General features: G+C 39.9%; 1 protein-coding gene across 3 annotated transcripts in view; it reads right to left on the bottom strand.

Annotated features, from left to right (window-relative positions):
• Positions 1-871: 871 nt before the first annotated feature.
• The window catches only part of TSC22D1 (TSC22 domain family member 1), a gene marked incomplete at its 5' end in the record, with an annotated part of 131,389 nt that continues 107,014 nt past the window's right edge, over positions 872-25,246 (bottom strand). Inside the window, 3 exons of one of the 3 annotated variants that reach the window (XM_081214457.1) lie at positions 872-2,252; positions 3,430-3,481; positions 4,553-4,609. In XM_081214457.1, the coding sequence (XP_081070583.1) occupies positions 1,995-2,252; positions 3,430-3,432 (261 nt within the window). In that variant the 3' untranslated portion in view covers positions 872-1,994. Of the gene's footprint in view, positions 2,253-3,429; positions 3,482-3,883; positions 4,255-4,552; positions 4,610-25,246 lie in introns of those variants that run through there. The other 2 variants (XM_081214456.1, XM_081214454.1) reach the window with 2 other exon arrangements.

The raw sequence follows: 25,246 nt of genomic DNA, 5'->3' as shown, positions 1-25,246 counted from the left end.
TCTACATTAGAGGAGGACTCAAAAGAGTTGAGTCCTGTCCTGCAAGGGCTTCCGTAAGCCTTAGAGCTGGGGAATACCTGACTCCCACTGGGCGGAGGGGCAGATTGCAGAGCTGAAAATCCACCGCTCGCCTGCTCACTGGCTGGGCTCCTGCAGCAGAGTGGGACCCCTCAGGCTCACGTCTCAGGGGCCAATTTGCTTTAGGATTCCTTCACGTTTTGAATCTTGACCTATTTTACAGTCTTAAGGAATCAGCTGGGAGGGACTCCCTTGCTTATCTGGTCCTTCCTTCTTCAAATCCAGAAGAGGAAACCCCTGGAATTATCCTCTCTTTTGCTTGGAAATTCCCAGGAGCTGGGAACTCACTCCACACTAGGAAAGACACCCCAACTTAGGGTGACAGAGTTCTTAAAGTGGAAATCAGCTTCTCTAACTCCCATCTTCTGATCCTAGAGCTGCTCGTTGGGATTATACACAGAGTAAGGTTCATTCCCCTAAGCTGGTAAAACATTGAGAGATTAAAACTTCCATGGGCTCCTAGAATTTTAAAGCCACAGAGGAACTCAGAGATTCTCTCTTTCAACAATACCCCACCTTAGCCCTGAGTGGGGGAAGCCACTTGACTGGGTCACACAACTAGTCTGAAGAACTAAGCTCTTGCCTCTTTCATTATGTCTCTTCCCTTACTGCCTGACAGAACACAACGTCTGATTCGTTTTACTCCTCCAGTCAAACCACTAGCACCACTACTTGGCCCAACCCTTTCATCCCCCCACTTCAGGATTTTACTAGTCGAATTGTTTTAACTTTATCTGGAAATAGTTGTGGAAATGACTGCGATTATGTTAACACTAGAACATGGAAACACTGGTTTATCAACATTTTATATGCTTTATTGAAAGTTGACAAGTGCAACAGTTAAATACAGTGACACCTTACAACTGTGTAGAGAACATGCACAGAAACATATGCAGATAACTACTATACAGGTAATATGCAGAACCCCCTACTGGGAAATCCATTTCGTTAGCTAGAACTGATCATATTTCAAAGTATTCAACCAGCTCAATCGAAAGACTTCGGTGAACTGGGACTGACTTCAAGATATTCAGCAGCTAGAAGATTTCAGATTACACAAAGTGACCAACTGTGCCAAATTCTTAAAACCTCTTTAGGTAGGTGTGTTTTTCTTCATGTATTATTTTTTACGTAGATCTCTATATAAAAGACAACCCACACCTCTTCAGACAGCCAATGAAACATCTAAATTGCAATCTGTACAACCTAAATAGTAGTTACAGTCCTCTATTGTACAAAAGTTACACTACATACACAAATATACAATAAGCAAAACAACCTTCAGGGTAAGATAGCCTAGATCCCAGCTACCTGTCACCGTTCAGTCACGCTAATAGTTTTGTGTCATCCACTGTTTTGGAAAGAGGCACAGTACTATTGGTTTGTATGAGTGTCGGTGACAGTCGTCATTTGTACAATGAACTATGTTTCTCCTCATCTGAGGTGAGACTAAGCTTCACTCTTGACTTTCACCTCCCCTTCCAGTTCCTGGGGGGGAGGAGAGAGAGGAAAGTCCAGTGGTGCTCCACTGCTTCGGAACCCCATGGAGTACACCACGTGCAAGCAGGAAGAACTCTCATAAGTGGGGGTAGGGAGCAGGGGAGGGATGGAAAGGCACACAGCTCCTCAGCATGAATGAAACCATTTCTCACGGATCTGCCAAGCTGCATGAGGTCCCAGTATATCCATGCTAATTCTCTCATTAACCTTAAATTCACCCAACTTAAATTTCTTCAAGCCGAAAGCATATGAGTGTTTAATACTGGAAAAAAAGAGATAATGGCATATGTCAATCTCACGTCTCTTTTGCAGCGAGCAATGAAATGGGTGACAGTGGACGCGGACGCCCCCCAGTCCATCTTCTCCGGTTGGTTCAGTTCAGACAGCAGCAGCCAGTTCCGCGGCGGCACAGGAGGCTACGCGGTTGGTCCTGAGCCCTGGGACGCTGCCTGGGCTGGGGGCTGTGTGGTCCCCTGTGGCTGTGTGTTGGCAGCGGGGGAGCCAGTCTGCAGCTGAGCCTGGAACTGGGCAAGCTGCTCGGGACTGGCCAGTGTCTTCAGCAGATTGTTCTCCTGCTCCAGCTGGGAATTTTTCTCTATTAGTTCTTTGATTTGCTCTTTGAGGACCTCCACTTCCTCTCTAACCGCATACATCAAATGGCTTTTTACCAGATCCTGAAAGGGAGAGAGAGAAGAGGGAAAAAAAGGTTTAACTTTCTCTTTACTGTTCCCCGGACTCTGAATTTCTAAAGCATCATTTTGCGGGGCTCTCCCTAACCATTTACATATCCTGCCTTTAGAGCTCATTTAACAGGCCCTAGGGGAAATCTACGGAATACAACCACAACTGTACAATACTTCAGTTTAACATCCAAGTCATCAAACCTTTTTAAAGCCTTTGCTTTCCTTGCAGCCGTTGGCCAGGAATGCCTACGCTCAAGTTTCCTATTCGAGATGGCAAAATGCACTGGGGCTCTGGGGCTCCGTGCAAAAGCCCGGCCCAGGGATGTCCAGTCCCGGAGCAACGGTAGCCGCGTCCCCGCCCCGAAGTCCCTCCCTCCGCCCACCAGACCGCCTCCCTCAGCACCGGCTGCAGCCAGTTCCTACAGAGCGTGTTGCCGCATTTTCCTCCCTCCCCCCATCCCCCCCTCTTTCGTGATTAAGCTGACATCACAGAAACCTGGGCAGCCGTTGCAGCCAATGGGCGCTCGAGTTATTTATAGCTCCGAATTAAAGGTTCGGAGTTTGCCTAGCAACAGTGGGCAGAGAATCCCGTGAGAAGAGCCACAGGCGCTGCTCCAATAACAAAGAACGGCCAAGGCGGAAATAAAAAATAGGAGAAAACCAGGCGCAGGCTGAGAAGGCGAAACTTTTCTCCGGTTCTTTTTCATTGTGCAGTAGCCTCCATCACTGGGGATCCGTTTGGACCCGGTGTAGGAGGCCCCTTCCGGAGGTCCCCACTTCTGTGTCCCTCCCCCCTCCCGGCTCCCTGGTAAACCTTAGGATTCCTAGTAAAGCCACATCACTAGAGATGAGCCCACGACCTGAGGACACGCCGGGCCAGCGCTTTCCTAGCAATTCCCCAGCAAAAAGGGGAACCTCCGCCAAAATCCCGCCGGCTGTGTGAAATCCGTCCTGGAAAGAACATCGAATACCCTCAGGGCCCCTTTCTCGCTCCTTAGCAGCTGTGGTATGTGGCTTCATGCTAGCAGAATGGAGACAGTGCCGGCATTTCTAAATGTATGGAGAGCAATCATCAGTTTAACTATGGATGCGCTTGTTCCATCCCAAGACACCTCGCTTTTTGTACCGTGCCCACATTTAGTACAAACGATTTTTAATCAGTACATACCATAGCTTGCTCGATTTTGTTGTCAATAGCTACCACACTTGCACCAGAAGAGCTGAAAAGGAAAAAAAAAATCGATAAATGGAATCTATCTTAAACATCCAAGACAAAAAGGATTTCCCAATTCCGTGATATTACTAGCATCATTTTTTCAATATTCTTTAATGCTATGTAATATATCATCCTCCAGAACACACCAGCCACTCTTGTACTAATGAATATCCAGACATTTCCCAATTTTAGTGAGCCACAAAGGCTAAATTACATAATGTGGTAAAAGCCTGTTCTCTGGCCAGACCTGCAAAAAGAAGGCTATTCTGAACATTTCAAAAAGCAACATCCATGTCACCGTAGCCTCTCAGCAATGGACAAAGGAATTCGCCAGGCTATCTTTCACCTGCATTATTACAAGTACCTCACGAGTAAATTTTAAAAAACTCTCCCGGCCGACATTTACCTATTGTCAAGTCTCACAGAGGCGTTTTCAGTCCCCAGCAAGGATGACAAGAAAGAAATAGAAAAATGTCTCAGTTGGTAAACTCCTAGATCCATCGCCACGGGTCTACACCATTGGGATTTCATGCAATTGCAGCCAAAAACACCCTCGCAGGAAAAAAAAAAAAAAGAGGGAATACTAGCAGCCTTGTTTGAGCTAGATAAAAATCTTCTAGCTTTATGTAGCTCAGGGAGAAATAGAAAACAGCAGCCCTAATTGAAAGAAACCCGGCTTCTGGGGCTTGGCGATTCCGGAAAGATGTAGATCCCACTACGGTGCGGAGAAGGCTCCCACGTCGGCAGCCGGGCTCCACCAGGCTCTAGACTAGGACTCCCAGTCTCCGTGCAAAATATATGCAGGGAAGGGCCGCGCCGATTGGCCAGCACGCCGCTGGAACCGCCCCCTTCTCCCTTCCCCGCCCTCCTCCTCTCTTCCCCGCCTTCCTCGCCACCCCCACCCCCGCCCCCAGCCCGGCGATCCGCTCTTCGGGTGGGCTGGCCCAGGCCGCAGTCTAAGGGGCCGGGGTGCAGGCCGCCAAAGCCTCCGTGATCAAAGAAAGATGGAGCAGTGCTCCGGCAGAAAACGCCGAGGGGCTCCGAAAAATACGATTGGGAACCCGCACGTGCTTACGTTTAAAGGAGCCAGACCCCGTCTCTGGAGCTGCCTGTCCCCGTGGCTGCCGAACAGCGAAAGCTGCTTATTTGCAACCAGACCCGTCTGAGCTACTGAGCATGCCCAGTCCCACCACTAAAGACTTGCAGGAGCCCGAGTGTCTCGATTTCAGTTATCTCGTTCTTACAGGCAGCAGTAACTGGAGGATTTTATAGGCAGTTTTATTTATAAGGATAACACCATACTGTAATAATACTTTTTTTTTCTTAGCCAGTGAATTTTAGAGGAAAAAAAATCACATTTCCTTTTTGAGAGACTCTGCCTTTCCATGAATTTATCAATTACGTGTAGAAACAAAAAACAGTACATATTCTTTGCTAGGCATATACAAATTGAGGCCAAAAGGAAACCAACAGATATAATCAGGTAGATCTCAAAATGTCCCTAGAGCCATAAACCTTAAAATTGCACCTCCTTCTTCCATTTATAGCTAGGAAAAAAAAAAAAATCAATCCACAGGTTGAATCCTACCCACATAGATCTATTTTCACTAAGTCCCTAAGGCAAGTTTTTGGATGTTAAGTGCAATTCCTATAAGCCTCAATCCTTTGAGCCTTCTTACATCAGAGGAACTGAAATATTGTAGGTATATATGTCACCTTGATGGCCACACTGACCAAATAATTCCCTTCTCTAAACTAAAATTAAGAGATCTGGGTGTAAAATAGCTTAACCCGTTACATAATTTCTTCTATTAACTTAAAATATTTGCAAGGATGTATCAATTGAGATTGCAGTTTAATATACTATAAGTCTAAGGCCTTAAATTCACTTGATTATTACAGGTTATAAACAGTTTGCAATTCAATACATTTAAGAAGGTACATTTAAACCTCTACAATACTGCCCTCTAATGGTATAATCCTATAAAAACAGAAAACAAAAAAACTACAAATACTGAAGACTAATCCATAAACAAGTTGTATCATCACAAATAATTCCAACATAAAATCTGACCATAGAACATGTATATGTACATATTCGATTTACACACATATACAAACACACACACGGAGTCTTTTCTCTCAACCAAGCATTCTCCCTCAAGCAGCATCCTTTAATTTAGGAAATTTTAGTTGCCAGTGGAGCCTCTTAGACATTCTTTGAAGATGACCCAGTGTTGGCAGAGTGCATTTGGCTTTAGAAATTGAAGTCATTAGGAACCAAATCTGGTGAATGTGGTAGCTGATGAAAGGGCAATTCTCTGTTGTGTTAAAAAAACCAAGGCAGTATCATCCTTTTTTTTACTGTAAGGTTCATATTGTTCTCTAAATTTTAAGGCTTTGCTTTTGAATAACAAGTGATATTCAAATATGTGTTGGCATATTTATAATTTACAAAAATTAAATATATATTATCTCATGATACAAATTTTAGAAAGGCACCCATTTTTAGTAAAAGGAAACAGAGTAAGTGGAACCTCAAAAATCATAATTTGGGAAGCAGACATGTGGTCTCCATGTCTATGAATGCTAGGCACAGTTATTACTTACTACATGGTAGTTTCTATATTTTGAAAGTTACAGTTATCACCAAAACTATCTAGGTGATTAAGTCATTTATTTGTTTAAACGGAATTTCAACTGCACAGGAAAAATTAAAGCATGGCTTAAGCTGCAATTAAGAGCTTAGAAAAACAAAACTCTAAGGTCATATAAAGAAATGAATTTTAAATTCCCACTGAAGTTTAAGAAGATTACTAAATTAACTGAATTTTATTTATTGGAAGAAAAGCACATGTTGCTGAATTAGCATATGTGCTACCAATATGCAGAAGTGATTGAACTGGACTCCAGGTAAAAAGGCTCTTAGGCAAAACAGAACAGAATAGAAAAATAAAATCAATAGCAAAGAACCACCCCAATCTCAAATGTCTAGGCTTTTTCCTGTGCTCCAGATTCTTGAAAACAAAGACACAAGTTGGTTATGTTTTCATTTCATTCATTCCAACTGATCATCCAAGTATTAAGCTATAGAAGCCAATATCTGAACCACAGTCTGTTTACGGCGTATCTCTACAGCAGGATGTTATGGTCATCACCAATACTTTGCTATTTTAGATACACTTGCAGGGAACATCCTTGTACATATATCCTTGAATGTTTGTAATCTATTTCTGGAGAATTTGCTGGGCTAAAAGATATACAAGCAAAAATATGATTAGAAATCTATTTCTTTTCCTATCTTTCACATAAATGGGCTAGATTCCTTTAAGATGGATTTTTATATGAAAACTGAAAAGACATAATTTCAAAAAGAAGGTAAAGAAATTGGAGGAAATCTCTATAGAGGAAAACCCATGGGTCAGAAACATCTGAGGCCCAAATAGCTAAAATTACTTTCTAGCCATTACAAAAGTTTCTTCCATTTCCAAAACAAAACATCTGTGAGTCTAGTGCCCCAAGCTTAACCAAGACCAGCTGATAGGACAGGATAAACACTCCCATGCCTCTGGGAGAGACCCCTAAAGGCATGGATGATACTAGTCACCTTCAGGTACTGGGCAGAGATCAGGAGGTCTCACTCTGCTGGGGAATCTGGAGTACAGGAAAAAAAAAAAAAAAAGCCTGGACATTTGAGATCAGGGTGGTTCTTTGAGGTTGATTTTGTTGTTCTATTCTGTTCTGTTTTACCTAAGAGCCTTTTTTTTTTTTTTTTTTTGCGGTAAACGGGCCTCTCACTGCTGTGGCCTCTCCCGTTGTGGAGCACAGGCTCCGCGACCATGTCTCACGGGCCCAGCCGCTCCGTGGCATGTGGGATCTTCCCAGACTGGGGCATGAACCCATGTCCCCTGCATCAGCAGGCGGACTCTCAACCACTGCGCCACCAGGGAAGCCCCTAAAAGCCTTGAGCCTTTTTACCTGGACTCCAATTCAATCACTTCTGCATATTGGTAGCATGTATGCTAATTCAGTAACATCTGCTTTTCTTCCAAACTTTATCTGTCTTGGCCAATATAGGTACAGTTGGGGATCCACCACTCAAATAGGATAACCTGTTTCTCCCTCTGTCCAAACTCCTTGCAAATCTAAAGTGACTGCCAGGGAAGAGGCTAAAGCACATCACTGCGAGCCTGACCAAATCACTGCTGTCTAGGGACCCCCTTTCCTGGTTTACTCTTACTGGGTGCTGGAATTAGGGTTACCAGGGTTAGCAAATGAAACTTCAGGACTCCCAGTTAAAGCTGAATTGCAGGGCTTCCCTGGTGGCGCAGTGGTTAAGAGTCCGCCTGCCGATGCAGGGGACACGGGTTCGTGCCCCGATCCCGGAGGATCCCACATGCCGCGGAGCGGCTGGGCCCGCGAGCCATGGCCGCGGAGCCTGTGTGTCCGGAGCCTGTGCTCCGCAACGGGAGAGGCCACAGCAGTGAGAGGCCCGCGTACAGCAAAAAAAAAAAAAAAAAAAAAAAAAAAAAGCTGAATTGCAGATAAACAACAAATAATGTTTTAGTGTTTGGGTCCCACACACTGTTGGAACAAGAAAGAATGCCAAAGAAATACAAACAGAAAAATTCAACCATATTTTAAATTTCCTTGATTTCCAAAGAAAAGGTGGAAGATAAAGTTCAGAAAATCTTCCCAAAAGTAGAACAAAAAAGAGATGGAATTGTGAGATACAAGAGACTTAAAAGGATCAATCTAGGAGGTCCTACATCAAAATAGAATGAACTCCAGAAATAGAGAATAGAGGGAAGAAAATTATCAAAGAAATAATTTAAGAATTTTTCCAGAACGGAAGGGCACAAGTCTCCAGATTAAATCAGATGACCAGACAGCTACCACAATCAATGAAGAGAGCCCTACACCAAAGCACATCATCACAAGACTAAAGATCACTCAGGACAGAGAAAATCCTAAGAGCGTCCAAACAGAAAAAAAAAAAGGTACAAACACAGGTACTAGTATCAGAATCTGCTGGCTGCCAGGAAACAATGAAGAAAATGTCTATAAAATTCTAAGAGAGAAAGGTTTTTCACTTGGCCAAATCATTTACGTGTAAATGTAGAATAAGAACATTTTCAGACATTTCAGACACCAGTATGGAGGAGCAAATCAAGGAAAAGGGTTTACAGCAAGATGAATAAGTTCTAGAGATCTGCTGTACAACCTTGAACCTGAAGTCAACAATACTGTGTTGGTACACATAAAACTTTTAGAGGGTGGGTCTCAGGTTAAGTCTTCTTACCACAATAAAATAAAATTTAAAAAATATAAGAAATATTGTATATTCCAAAAGAAAAAAAAAAAAAAAAAAAGGAAGGGAAACATGAACCAGGGACTCAAATGCTGGAGAGAAGGAAGGGAATTAACAGGATGATGGGAGGAATTCCCTGGTGGTCTAGTGGTTAGGATTCTGTGCTTCCACTGCAGGGGGCACAGGTTCGATCCCTGGTTGTGGAACTAAGATCCCGCATGCTGGGCGGCGCAGCCCCCCCCCCAAAAAAGCAGGATGATGGGGGAAGGAAATCTGGGGATGACAGGTGCTAATAAGCAAGCCTTAGCAGCAACAGATATGTAACCATGTGGGAAGTGGGAGCCTTTGGGAGTCAGCACTTTGGTGGGAATAAACAGAGACAGGATCTAATACATTTGAGCATTTGCAGGGGCGGGGGGTGGTACAGCCAGGTATGGGACAGATCTAATGGAGCAACTAGATAAGTTCAAAGACAGTTTTACAGAAAACAAAAAAAGAAAGAAAAAGAAGTTACGCTCATAAATAAAATTTACATGACTATATTCGTTCTTAACACTTTTTACTTATTTAACTTTAAAAAGTTAAATTAACTTTATTGGGAAGCTGGTGGGAAGAAGTGTGTGGAGGGAAGAAAAAAACTGTGGTAAGAATGGTTTAAAAATGCTAAATCCTGGGTTTCCCTAGTAGTGCAGTGGTTGAGAGTCCGCCTGCCGATGCAGGGGACACGAGTTCGTGCCCTGGTCCAGGAAGATCCCACATGCCGCGGAGTGGCTAGGCCCGTGAGCCATGGCCACTGAGCCTGCAAGTCCAGAGCCTGTGCTCCGCAACGGGAGAGGCCACAACAGTGACAGGCCCGCGTACCAAAAAAAATAATAATAAAAAGATGCTAAATCCTTATCTACCACGGCTTGATTATAAAATATCTACAATTGATAAAGCAAGAATAACTATATCAATATGACATGCACATCTGTGGGTAAATATGAGAAAGCAAAAAAATTAAAAGTGGCTGCCTCAGGAATAGATTGGGAGATTGGAAAAAAGGAAACTGCTAATATATTTTTTTCTATTCACTCTATCTTTAGGTATGTACAATTTTTTAAAGTAAAAGAGAGAGGATGGAGAGGGCAGACAGCAGAAGCAAGAAGAACTACGATCCTGCAGCTTGTGGACCAAAAACCACATTCACAGAAAGATAGACAAGATGAAAAGGCAGAGGGCTATGTACCAGATGAAGGAACAAGATAAAACCCCAGAAAAACAACTAAATGAAGTGGAGATAGGCAACCTTCCAGAAAAAGAATTCAGAATAATGACAGTGAAGATGATCCAGGACCTTGGAAAAAGAATGGAGGCAAAGATCGAGAAGATGCAAGAAATGTTTAACAAAGACCTAGAAGATAAAGAACACCTAGAAGAATTAAAGAACAAACAAACAGAGATGAACAGTACAATAACTGAAATGAAAACTACACTAGAAGGAATCAATAGCAGAATAACTGAGGCAGAAGAATGGATAAGTGACCTGGAAGACAGAATAGTGGAATTCACTGCTGTGGAACAGAATAAAGAAAAAAGAATGAAAAGAAATGAAGACAGCCTAAGAGACCTCTGGAACAACATTAAACTCAACAACATTTGCATTATAGGGGTCTCAGAAGGAGAAGAGAGAGAGAAAGGACCAGAGAAAATATCTGAAGAGATTTGAGTCGAAAACTTTCCTAACCTGGGAAAGGAAATAGCCACCCAAGTCCAGGAAGCACAGTGAGTCCCATACAGGATAAACCCAAGAAGAAACATGCCGAGACACATAGTAATCAAATTGGCAAAAATTAAAGACAGAAAAATTATTGAAAGCAGCAAGGGAAAAATGACAAATAATATACAAGGGAACTCCCATAAGGTTAACAGCTGATTTCTCAGCAGAAACTCTACAAGCCAGAAGGGAGTGGCATGATATACTTAAAGTGATGAAAGGGAGAACCTACAACCAAGATTACTCTACCCGGGAAGGATCTCATTCAGATTCGACATAGAAATCAAAAGCTTTATAGACAAGCAAAAGCTAAGAGAATTCAGCACCACCAAACCAGCTCTACAACAAATGCAAAAGGAACTTCTCTAAGTGGGAAACACAAGAGAAGAAAAGGACCTACAAAAACAAACCCAAAACAATTAAGAAAATGGTCATAGGAACATACATATTGATAATTACCTTAAATGTGAATGGATTAAATGCTCCAACCAAAAGACACAGGCTTGCTGAATAGATACAAAAACAAGACCCATATATATGCTGTCTACAAAAGACCCACTTCAGACCTAGGGACACATACAGACTGAAAGTGAGGGGATGGTAAAAGATATTCCATGCAAATGGAAATCAAAAGAAAGCTGGAGTAGCAATACTCATATCAGATAAAAGAGACTTTAAAATAAAGAATGTTACAAGAGACGAGGAAGGACACTACATAATGATCAATGGATCAATCCAAGAAGAAGATATAACGATTATAAATATATATGCATCCTACATAGCACCTCAATACATAAGGCAACTGCTAACAGCTATAAAACAGGAAATCGACAGTAACACAATAATAGTGGGGGACTTTAACACCTCACTTACACCAATGGACAGATCATCCAAAATGAAAATAAATAAGGAAACAGAAGTTTTAAATGACACAATAAACCAGATAGATTTAATTGATATTTACAGGACATTCCATCCAAAAACAGCAGATTACACTTTCTTCTCAAGTGCGCACAGAACATTCTCCAGGATAGATCACATCTTGGGTCACAAATCAAGCCTCAGTAAATTTAAGAAAATTGAAATCATATCAAGCATCTTTTCTGACCACAACACTATGAGATTAGAAATCAATTACAGGGGAAAAAACGTAAAAAACACAAAAACATGGAGGCTAAACACTACTACTAAATAACCAAGAGATCACTGAAGAAATTAAAGAGGAAATCAAAAAATACCTAGATACAAATGACCACGAAAACACAACAATCCAAAACCTATGGGATGGAGCAAAAGCAGTTCTAAGAGGGAAGTTTATAGCAATACAAGACTACCTCAAGAAACAAGAAAAATCTCAAATAAACAATCTAACCTTACACTTAAAGGAACTAGAGAAAGAAGAACAAACAAAACCTAAAGTTAGCAGAAGGAAAGAAATCATAAAGATCAGAGCAGAAATAAATGAAATAGAAACAAAGAAAACAATAGCAAAGATCAATAAAACTAAAAGCTGGTTCTTTGAGAAGATAAACAAAATTGATAGACCATTAGCCAGATTCATCAGGAAAAAGAGGGAGAGGACTTAAATCAATAAACTTAGAAATGAAAAAGGAGGAGTTACAACAGACACTGCAGAAATACAAAGCATCCTAAGAGACTATTACAAGCAACTCTATGCCAATAAAATGGACAACCTGGAAGAAATGGACAAATTCTTAGAAAGGTATAACCTTCCAAGACTGAACCAGGAAGAAACAGAAAATATGAACAGACTAATCACAAGTAATGAAATTGAAACTATGATTAAAAAACTTCCAACAAACAAAAGTCCAGGACCAGATGGCTTCACAGGTGAATTCTATCAGACATTTAGAGAAGAGCTAACACCCATCCTTCTCAAACTCTTCCAAAAAATTGCAGAGGAAGAAATACTCCCAAACTTATTCTATGAGGCCACCATCACCCTGATACCAAAACCAGACAAAGATACTACAAAAAAAGAAAATTACAGACCAATATCACTGATGAATATAGATGCAAAAATCCTCAACAAAATACTAGCAAACAGAATCCAACAACACATTAAAAGGATCATACACCATCATCAAGGGGGATTTATCCCAGGGATACAAGGATTCTTCGATATATGCAAATCAATCAGTGTGATACACCATATTAAGAAATTGAAGAATAAAAGCCATATGATCATCTCAATAGATGCAGAAAAAGCTTCTGACAAAATTCAACATCCATTTATGATAAAAACTCTCCAGAAAGTGGGCATAGAGGGAACCTACCTCAACATAATAAAGGCCATATACGACAAACCCACAGCAAACATCATTCTCAATGGTGAAAATCTGAAAGCATTTCCTCTAAGATCAGGAACAAGACAAGGATGTCCACTCTCACCACTATTATTCAACATCGTTTTGGAAGTCCTAGCCATGGCAATCAGAGAAGAAAAAGAAATACAAATTGGAAAAGAAGAAGTAAAACTGTCACTGTTTGCAGATGACATGATACTATACATAGAGAATCCTAAAAATGCCACCAGAAAACTACTAGAGCTAATCAATGAATTTGGTTAAGTTTCAGGATACAAAATTAATGCACAGAAATCTCTTGCAATCCTATACACTAATGATGAAAAATCTGAAAGAGAAATTAAGGAAACACTCCCATTTACCATTGCAACAAAAAGAATAAAATAGGAATAAACCTACCTAGGGAGACAAACGACCTGTATGCAGAAAACTATAAGATACTGATGAAAGAAATTAAAGATGATACCAACAGATGGAGAGATATACCACGTTCTTGGATTGGAAGAATCAACATTGTGAAAATGACCATACTACCCAAAGAAATCTACAGATTCAATGCAATCCCTATCAAATTACCATTGGCATTTTTTACAGAACTAGAACAGAAAATCTTAAAATTTGTATGGAGACACAAAAGACCCCAAATAGCCAAAGCAGTCTTGAGGGAAAAAAATGTAGCTGGAGGAATCAGACTCCCTGACTTCAGACTATTATACAAAGCTACAGTAATCAAGACAATATGGTACTGGCACAAAAACAGACACATAGGTCAATGGAACAAGATAGAGAGCCCAGAGGTAAGCCCACGCACCTATGGTCAACTAATCTATGACAAAGGAGGCAAGCATATACAATGGAGAAAAGACAGTCTCTTCAATAAACGGTGCTGGGAAAACTGGACAGCTACATGTAAAAGAATGAAATTAAAACACTCCCTAACACCATACACAAAAATAAACCCAAAGTGGATTAGAGACCTAAATGTGAGACCGGACTCTATAAAACTCTTAGAAGAAAACATAGGAAGAACACTCTTTGACATAAATCACAGCAAGATCTTTTTTGACCCACCTCCTAGAGTAATGGAAATGAAAACAAAAATAAACAAATGGGACCTAATGAAACTTAAAAGCTTTTGCACAGCAAAGGAAACCATAAACAAGGTGAAAAGACAACCCTCAGAATGGGAGAAAATATTTGCAAATGAATCAACGGACAAAGGATTAATCTCCAAAATACATAAACAGCTCATGCAGCTCAATATTAAAGAAACAAACAACCCAATCCAAAAATGGGCAGGAGACCTAAATAGACATTTCTACAAAGGAGACATACACATGGCCAAGAAGCACATGAAAAGCTGCTCAACATCACTAATTATTAGAGAAATGCAAATCAAAACTACAGTGAGATATCATCTCACACCAGTTAGAATGGGCTCATCAGAAAATCTACAAACAACAAATGCTGGAGAGGGTGTGGAGAAAAGGGAACCCTCTTGCCCTGTTGGTGGGAATGTAAATTGATACAGCCACTATGGAGAACAGTATGGAGGTTCCTTAAAAAACTAAAAATAGAATTACCATATGACCCAGCAATCCCACTACTGGGCATACACCCAGAGACAACCATAATTCAAAAAGACACATGCACCCCAATGTTCATTGCAGCACTATTTACAATAGCCAGGTCATGGAAGCAACCTAAATGCCCATTGACAGACGAATGGATAAAGAAGATGTGGTACATATATACAACGGAATATTACTCAGCCATAAAAAGAAACGAAATTGGGTCATTTGTAGAGACATGGATGGATCTAGAGACTGTCCTACAGAGTGAAGTAAGTCAGAAAGAGAAAAACAAATATCGTATATTAACGCATGTATGTGGAACCTAGAAAAATGGTACAGATGAACCGGTTTGCAGGGCAGAAGTTGAGACACAGATGTGGAGAACAAACGTATGGACACCAAGGGGGGAAAGCCACAGGGGGGTGGGGATGGTGGTGTGATGAATTGGGTGATTGGGATTGACATGTATACACTAATGTGTATAAAATGGATGACTAATAAGAACCTGCTGTATAAAAAAATAGATAAAATGCAAACATTTTTTAAAAAATAACTAATACTAAACTTTCTTTGGGTTATTTGTATGGAACTATGTTAATATAAATGTTTCAGACATTACATGAAATTCCAAAAAATCTTATATGTTCTGGTATAACGTTATAAGTCATAATTCTAGTTATTATTTTAAAGTGTATATCTCAGAAATAACTAAATTTCCTAGTCAACTGCATTATTATGAACTTTCATCAATCTTTCACCGTGGTCATTTTTAAGTCTTTCGTCATTTACAGGCAGTTCTGGGTGTAGTCTGATGCTTTTGCAAAAATGTTCCTACAAAAGGGTTTCATCTTCAAGGAATTCATGGAAAAGACTCTGACAAGTACAGGTTTCTGGTAACTGACTACACGGCTGAACTGAATGAATAAGCATTTTCAGAACTCTAATGGAAAACTGATGAATTCATAAAAGTGCTAACAAAAGATCAAGATGAAAAAAAAATTAATTACATGGGACTGAGTGAACTGATGAGGATCATTATAATTTTTGTGACTTTCTGTTTGAAAAAACAAAAAAAAGAGAGAGAGGATAGGACCTGCAGGGACCGTGCCCCTCTGCTCGCAGGCTTCCCTGGACGACTTAGCAGCACACGTGAGGAGACTACCCAAGGCTGGGGAAGGAGCCACCCGGAAGAAGCAGGAAGAACAAGTTTTGGAAATCACACAGGGCTGGGAATAGTTGGTCTTACCACCAGCCTGGGTTAAAAAAAAAAAAAAAAAGACAAACCTTGTAAACGTAGGGTACCAGATATTCAAGGAGGAAAGTCATGAGGAAAAGTTAGTTCTAGACTGAATGGTGTTTTGGTCTTGTGTAAAGCAGTTTAAAAGGAAGCCTTGAAAAGATCAAACTGTTTCCAAGTAACTTATTTACTTCCCAAAACAAGCCTCGAGGATATTAAATAAAATGCAGCTAGCAACCAATAATTCACAATGTCTGGCATCCAATGAAAAGTACCAGGCATATAAATAAACAGGGAAATATGACTCATAATGAGGAGGAAAATCAATCAATCAAAATGACCCAGATATGACAAAGACGATATAATTTGTAGACAAGGACACTCAAATAATTATTATAACCATATTTCATATGTTCAAGAAAGTAGAGGTAAACAGCAGCATATTAAATAGAGGTATGAAAGGTATAGAGAAAACCCAAATTAGATTTATGAGGATGAAAAATACAATTTGAGAAGAAAGATATGCTGCAGGCGATTAACAGCAGATTAGACAGGGCAGGAGAAATATTAGTGATATATCAGCAATAGAAACTACCCAAAACAAAACAGAGAGCAAAAAAAGCTGAAAAAAAGAACAAAACAAAAAAAGAAGAAAGTATCATTAAACTCTGAAGCAATTTCAAACAACCAAGTAAATCTTTAGTGAAGTCCCTAAAGAAGAGAAGAGGGAAAGAGAGGGGAAAAAATATTTGAAGTGATAACAGCAATTTTCTCCAAATTTTATTTAAAAAAAATAAATTCACAGATCCAAGAAGCTAAACAAACTTCAAGTAAGAGAACCGTGAAGAAAACTGCAGCAAGGTGTATCATAATCAAATGGCTTAAAACCAGTGATAAAGAGATCATCTTAAAAGCAGCCCAGAGAAAAGAACTAGATCATACACAGAGAAACAAAGATAAGATTGGGAGCAGACTTCTGGTTGACAGAAGACTGTGCAGCAACATCTTTCAAGTGCTGAAAGGAAATTCTGAAAAGCCTGTCAACCTATAAGTCTATGCCCAGTGAAAATATCTGTCAAAAATGAAGGTGAAATTCTTTTTCAGACACACGAAAGCTACAAGGATTCAATCACTGGCAGACTTGCACTATAAGAATTGTGAAGTCAGTTTTTCAGGCAGAAGGAAAATGATACCAGATGGAAGTTGAGATGTACACAAAAGAATGAAGAGCATCAGAAATGGTAACTATGTAGTTAAATACAAAAGATATTTCCCTTAACTATTTAAATCTCTTTTAAAAGATAAATGACTATTTAAAGCAAAAATAATAACAATATATGAGTGAAGAGGGGATATATCATATGTAGAAGTAAAATGTATGACAAAAAACAACACAGGCCGGCGGGGAGAAGGGAAGGACAGGGCTGCAGGTTCTTATATTACTTGCAAGTAGATGCGGTAAGTTAAAAATGTATGCTACAGACTCTAAAGCAATAACTGAAATAACAATACAAAGAGTTACAGCTAATAAGCCAACAAAGAAGATATCATGGAATCATTAGAAAAAATACAATCTAAAAGAAGTAGAATGGAAGCAAAGAGGAATAAAGAACAAAATAAAAAGTGAATAGTAAGACAGTCATTCAAACCAACTATAGCAATAATCACATTAAATGTAAATGTTCTCAATTAAGCCCCTTAATTAAAAGGTACAGATTGTCAGATCAGATAAAAAAAAAAACCCAAGACACAACCATTGCTGACTTTAAGAAATAATATTTTAGGACTTCCCTGGTGGCGCAATGGTTGAGAGTCAGCCTGCCGATGCAGGGGACACGGGTTCGTGCCCCGGTCAGGGAAGATCCCACATGCCGCGGAGCGGCTAGGCCCGTGAGCCATGGCCGCTGGGCCTGCACGTCCGGAGCCTGTGCTCCGCAACGGGAGAGGCCACAACAGTGAGAGGCCCACGTATCGCAAAAAAAATAAAATTAAATTAAAAAGAAATAATATTTTAGGACTTCCCTGGTGGTGCAGTGGTTAAGAATCCGCCTGCCAATGCAGGGGGACACGGGTTCCAGCCCTGGTCCAGGAAGATCCCACATGCCGCGGAGCAACTAAGCCCGCACGCCAGAACTACTGAGCCTGTGCTCTAGAGCCCACGTGCCACAACTACTGAAGCTTGCACGCCTAGAGCCTGTGCTCCACAACAAGAGAAGGCACCGCAATGCGAAGCCTGCGCACCGCAACATAGAGTAGCCTCTGCTCTCTGCAACTAGCAAAAGCCCGGGCACAGCAACAAAGACCCAACAGAGCCAAAAATAAACGAACAAATAAATAAATAAATTTATTTTTTAAAAAAGAAATATAAAGGCATAATTAGGTAAAATAAGAGGATGGAAGAGGATCCTCTATGTTAAAATAATCAAAAGAACACTGAAGTGGCTATATGATTCAGAGAAAGTGGACTGCAGAGCTAAAATCATTTCATAATGAATAAAAGGGTCAATTCATCATGAGGTCATAAAAATCCTAAATGTTTATACCCTGATAACAGAGCTTCAAATTATATGAAGCAACAAACCGATAGAATTATAAGGAGAAACAGAAAACTCCACAATTAAAGTTAGAGTTTTTAACGATCCTCTCTCAGTAATTGAAAGACAGTAAGCAGAAAATAAGTAAGGGTACTGAATACTGGAATAACTCTGTCAACCACTTGACCTAACTGTTTTTTGTAGAACATTCCATCCAATAACAGCAGAATACACATTCATTTCAAGCACACATGGCATTTTTACCATGATAGGCCATATTCTGAGCCACAAAACAAGTCTCAATAAATTTTAAAGGGTTCAAATCATACAAAGCATGTTCTATAAGCACAATGGAATTAAATTAGAAATCAATTACAGAAAATAAATTACAGAAAATTATCTGGAAAATCTCCAAATATTTGGAAATAACACATACCTAAATAACCCATGGGGGTCAAATAAAAGGGAAATTGGGAAGAATTTTGAACTGAGTAAAAAGAAAACATGGCATATCAAATTTATTTCAGTAAATATGACAACTTAGATGTAATGGACAAATTCCTAGAAAAACACAAACTACCAAAACTCACTCAAGGAGAAATGGGTAACTAAAATAGTCCATTGTATAAATTAATTTGTAATTTAAATCTTCCTACCCCAAAAAACTCAGGCCCAGATGGTTTCACTGGTGAATCCTACTAAATATTTAAGGAAGAAACTATTCCGATTCTACACAAACTCTCTTCGAGAAAACTGAAGAGAAAACACTTCCCAACTCATTCTACAAGGCCAGCATGACCCTAATACTAAAATCAGGCAGACATTATTTAAAAAAAAAAAAGTTGGGGGGGGGAGAAAATTACAGACCAACAGCCCTAATGAACAGAGACGCAAAAGTTCTTTAAAAATTTTTGGCAACTTGAATCCAACTATATATAATACGAGTAATAAATACATCAGGACCAAATGGCATTTATCCTGAGAATGCAAGGTAAACATTCGAAAGTCAATGTGATTCACTATATAAAAAGTACAGGGTCATCTCAATAGATGCAGAAAAAGCAATCTGACAAAATACAACATCCATTCATGATAAAAACTCTCAGCAAAACAGGAATCGAAGTTCTTCAACCTGATAAAGGGCATATACAAAAACTATTCAGCTGACATCACACTTAATGGCAAAAGAATGAATGCCTTCCCCCTAAGATTGGAAAAAAGGCAAGAATGTCCACTCTCAGCAATACTGTTCAATATACTGGAGGTAATAGTAATAGGCAGGCAATAAGGCAAAAAAAAAAAAAAAAAAGAAAAGAAAAGAAAAGAAAGAAAGGAAGGAAGGAAGGGACAAAAGAAAGGGCATCCAGAGTAGAAAGAAAAAAAAATAAAACTATCCTATTAACAGATAATATGATTGCCTACACAGAAAATCCCAAAGAATGCACACAAAAAACTACAGGAACTAACAATAAGAATGTTTATCAAGGTCACAGGATATAAGTTCAATCAGAAAAATCAATTATATTCCTACGTATTGGCATGAACAATTAACAGCTGACATCTTTAAAATTTATTTATTTATTTATTTTTGGCCACGTAGGGTCTTCGTTGCTGCGCGCGGGCTTTCTCTAGTTGTGGCTAGTGGGAGCTACTCTTCATTGAGGTGCGTGGGCTTCTCATTGCGGTGGCTTCTCTTGTTGTGGAGCACAGGCTCTAGGCGCACTGGCTTCAGTAGTTGTGGCACGCTGGCTCAGCCGTTGTGGCTCACAGGCTCTAGAGCACAAGCTCAATAGCTGTGGCGCACAGGCTTAGCTGCTCTGTGGCATGTGGGATCTTCCCGGACCAGGGATAGAACCCGTGTCCCCTGCATTGGCAGGTAGATTCTTAACCACTGTGCCACCAGGGAAGTCCAAAAGCTGACATTTTTTTAAAGTTCCATTTACCTCATAAAAATACATGAAATAGATATAAATTTAACAAAATATGTATAAAATCTGTATGCTGAAAACTATAAAACACTGATGAAAGAAATCCAAGAGAACCAAATAAATGGTGAGATACACTGTGTTCAACTGAAAGACTCAATATTGTTAATATGTCAATTCCCCCTCCCCCAACTAATGTAAAGATTCAATGTAATCCCAATCAAAATTCCAGCAAGACTTATTAAAAAATGACAAAGTGATTCTAAAATTTATACATAAAAGTAAAAGAACTGGAATAAGCAAAACAATTTTAGAAGAATAGAGCTGAAGGGCTCCCACTCAAGACTTTCTGTAAAGTTACTCTCATCGAGATAGTGTGGTATTGGTAAAGGGACAGATGTGTAGAGCAATGGAACAGAATAGAGAGGTAAGAAACAGTCCCACACATATATGGCAAATTGATTTAACAAAGAGGTAAAAGTGATTCAGTGCAGAAAGATAATCTTTTCAACAAATAGTCTTGAAACAGCTAGATAGAATATAGAAAACAAAACCCAGTTTGATCCATTCCTCCCACCATATGAAATATTGACTTAAAATGGATGAGACTTATATGCAAAATCCAAAACCATAATTCCTTCAGACCTTGGGTTAGGCAAAGACTTCTTGAATGTGACATGAAAAGCACCATCCATAAAAGAGAAAAAAAAATCAATGAACAAAATGAAGAATTTCTGTTGTTTGAAAGACACTGTTACAAGAATGAATACACAAACTATAGACTGTAATTAAATATTGCAAGTCACACATCTGATAAAGGACCTATATCGAGAATATATAAAGAACTCTTAAAACTCAATAGCAAGAAAACAAACAATGCAATTTTTTAAAAAATGGGCAACAGACACTTTATCAAAGAAGATACATGCTTGGTAAATAGCACATGGAAAAATGGTAAACATCATTAATCATTTCAGAAGTGCAAACTAAAACCATAATGAGATACAGCAACACATCTACTAGAGGGGCTAAAATCTTTCATTTAAAGATTAAACCTAAAAATATCAACTGTTGACAAGATGGCAGAACAGTTGGAATGCTCATATACTGATGGTGGGAATGCAAAATGGTACAACCACTCTGCACAACAGTTTAGCAGTTGCTTATAAAGTTTGACTCTCCATAAAACCCAATAATCCCAGTCTAAGTCAGTAACCTAAGTGAAATGAAATTTATGTTCTCACAGAAATATGTACATAAATGTTTGTGGCTTTATCATAATCACTCAGAACTGGAAACAACACAAATGTCCTTCAACTGGAGAATGGATTAACAAACCATGGTACACCTATACCACGGAATACTACTCAGCTATAAAAAGAAATGAACTACTGATACACCTAAGAACTTGAATGAATCTCAGATATATTATGGTTAAATGAAAGAAGCCAGACTTAGGCTGCAAACGATGATTCCATTTACAGTGACATTCTAGAAAAGGCAAATCTATAGGCACAAAAAACAGGCCAGAAGTTGCCAGAGCCTTGGGGTAAGGGAGGGGAGGTTTTTGTAGGCGATGGAACCGTTTCATTTCTTGATTGTGGTGGTGGTACAACCACTGTTTGTTTGTCAAAACCTGAAGAACTGTATACTGAACAGAGAAACTTCACTGAGTTACACTCTAAAAAAATGAAAGAAGAACGTGGCTGCCTCTAGGTAGCAGGTGAGAGGGTGAAAAAAAAAAGGAACTGCTAATATTTTTTTCTATTAATTCTACTTGATCTTTATAAATGCACATGTATTTTCTACTATGGTAAAACACATATAACCTAAAATTTATCAATTTAACCATTTTAAGTGTACAGTTTAGTAGTGTTAAGTGTATGCACCTTGTTGTGAAACAGATCTCTAGAACTTTTTCATCTTGCAAATCTGAAACCGTACCTATTAAACAATTCCCCGTACCCCTTCCCCACCTCTAGCCCCAGTAATCATCATTCTACTTTCTGTTTCTATGAATTTACTACTTTAGATACCTATACATGTATTATTTTGATTAAAAATATTTTAAAGTAAAAGCAAAGAGAAAAAAAAGCTACTAAAAAAGTTATAGGGACTTCCCTGGTGGCGCAGTGTCTAAGGGTCCGCCTGCCGATACAGGGAACACGGCTTCGATCCCTGATCCAGGAGGATCCCACATGCCGCGGAGTAACTAAGCCCGGGCGCCACAGCTACTGAGCCTGTGCTCTAGAGCCCGCGAGCCACAACCACTGAAGCCTGTGTGCCATGACTGCTGAAGCCCATGCGCCTGGAGCCCGTGCTCCGCGACGAGAGAGGCCGCCGCAGCGAGAAAGCCATGCACTGCAGCGAGGAGTGGCCCCCGCTCGCCTCAACTGGAGAGGGCCCGCGCGCAGCAGCGAGGACCCAACGCAGCCAAAAATAAATACGTAAATAAATAAGTAAATGAAAACATAAATATATAAATAAATAAAAAGAAAAAAAGAAGTTAGTTATAATCTAAGGACTTGTATACTTTCATTGATAAGACCTAAAAATGTCTACTTTAGACTAATTAACTGCTCTACAATCATTTGAAATGTATTATTGAGTTTGAATTTTAAACTATAATTTTGCTTTGTCTTAAAGCTGCCGAATTTGTTGGTAATTAACCTGCAGGAGAACTAACTCAGGTATATTGATACTACGGGTTCCCTAAATCCCACATGAGGATGAAAAGACTTAACAAATTACCTGCTCAGGGTGAGAATTTCAAAATTCCTAACAAAATACTAGCAAATTTAAATATAACCTTTTATTTATTTACACACACACACATATATATATAGCATATAAGGCTCTCTATAAATATATTTTTCCTATATCTTTCTGTAGATTTTCTCTCTAAACATTTACGAATTGCTTTTAAATTATTTTACAATTCTAGAAACAATCTCTGGTTCTTCCATACTTGTCTGCACATGCCTCTATTTCTTTGCTTTATTTAACATAACTATAATTCTAAAAGAACGCCCCTATTCTAAAAGAGTAAACAGGATTCAAAGGGTTAACATTCTCCCTTTCTGTTTATATCTTTGTGAAAATAAGCTCCTCAAAGACAAGTTTCTTCATAAATCACCGCTTTTGCTAAATCATGGTAGATTATGAAAATCAGAAGCCACGGGCAAAGGGCATCATAGATTTTGAAACCAAATGATAGCCTACATAAAACATCTGAAGAAGTGACAAGTCGTCCTGATTATGATTTGCTATTTCAAGAACCTCGTGAAAGTCTATCAGAAATGAATACTATTTCTATTTCACTTTTGCACAGCTACGCAAGACAGATGCCTCAAACTCTTCTCTCACTTTTGAAAAGTAACTACTTTAAGCTATTTTTTCACGTTAAATTCCATAAGATAACAACAGCGATAACCAATAGAGAAAGAAGAGCCAGTGGGAACTAGATTAACCATTATTCTCTGCACACAGAACCACTTAGGGCCATTAGGGTCAGTCCTTGGTGATCCTCAAACAATAAGATGAAGCTCAACTGTACAGTTTTATTTACAAAGGCGAAGATAAATTCTAGAGGATTACACAGCTCCTGAATTTCTAATGCAGTACAGACTTAGGTAAGCATGAACAAATTGGAAAAGATAACTCTGTGCTAGGGATACTGCGTGTTTACCTTCTGCTTTGATCAAGGGACCCATTTCCATATTATGGTCTCTCAGAGTCCAGGCTCTGTGACTTCACTGGGGCCCGAGGGTTTCTTTAATTGGTCTGTTCAGAATTTTAGAGCTGAAATCATCTAGTTCTCATTAGAGATCATCTAATTCAGAGATCACCTAGTTCTAATTTCCTTCATCTGTAGGTTTAGAAATTGAAGCTCAAAGACATCGTGTGCTTTTGTCCAGCGTTTATCTCATTCACTGTAGGATGGGGCAGAGAACCATCTTCTGATTCAATATGCTGTCCTCTAGACCAGGAATTCCAGATTCATATACAGAGATCTAGACTAAGGAATATTAGTGCGGGAAGAGAAAAGGGGAGACCCCTCCTGCCAATCTCAATGGAACCTCAGTAATCACGTAAAGTTGCCCATTTTACAGATGAAGAAACTGGCCAGGAATCTGTGTGGAGACCAAAGCCAGAGCCCCAGGCGGCATATGGGCCCGGCAGCCTGGCTGCAGAGTCTCCAGGCATTGTCCTGAGTAGAGATGTTGAACCCTTGGTGAAAGCCGGCCCTCACCCGTTTAGGATTATTAGATTACGGTGCTGGAGAGCCTGATGGGCACCCAGGCTAGTCCCAGTGCCAACGAGTTCCACAGTCTGAGGAGGTGCTTTCCAACCACTGGGAAGAGGTCCCAGGGTGAGCGGGGCCACCGCAGACACACAGACACAGCCAGCTGACAGGCACATTACTTTGCAAACGCGCCCAAGACTGATTTTCCAATGTCTTTTCCATAAGCCCTGGTAGTTCCATGGAGAGCCCTCAGAGCTGTGAGAAGGATCAAAAGGAACCCAAGTGGACCGCAGAGAACAATGTTCACTCATAAAGAAGGCAGGCATGGGAATTCCCTGGCGGTCCAGTGGTTAGGACTCGGCGCTCTCAGACTGCTGGGACCCCGGGTTCGATCCCTGGTTGGGGAACTAAGTTCCCGCAAGCCACCTGGAGCGGCCAAAAATAAAATAAAATAAAAAAATAAAGAAGGCAGGCAGGCTGTGTCCCCAAGGCTTGGGGCTGAGGCCGAGACTAGTAGGAGAAAGCAGCCTTGTCGGCACATCACGCCCAGACCGTCCAGCTTCCCATCACAGTCCCCATGGATCTTTACTCTCTGTGGTCATCACCTGGGATGCCCTTCCCATCTCTCTGCCAGAACGTGACTCTGACGCTGCTACATTCTCCTTCATTCACAAGTAAGAGTGGGAAGACAACATAATGAAAATAACAAAGTCCTGCGTGGGCTGCCAAGGCCAGTGGAGTGGGAAATATAAATCCGCAGTGATCATTAGGGTCACTTCTTAGTATCTAAACTCAGTGCCAACCACTGTAAAGGAAATGGTCACTACAACACATCTTAGCTAGGATACGAACTAGAAGA

The sequence above is a fragment of the Mesoplodon bidens genome (assembly GCF_964165515.1).
Source record: "Mesoplodon bidens genome assembly, chromosome: 17".
Classification (NCBI taxonomy): Eukaryota; Metazoa; Chordata; class Mammalia; order Artiodactyla; family Ziphiidae; genus Mesoplodon; species Mesoplodon bidens.
The sequence above is the reverse complement of the archived record's forward strand: the minus strand, read 5'-3'. Positions and strand labels throughout refer to the sequence as shown.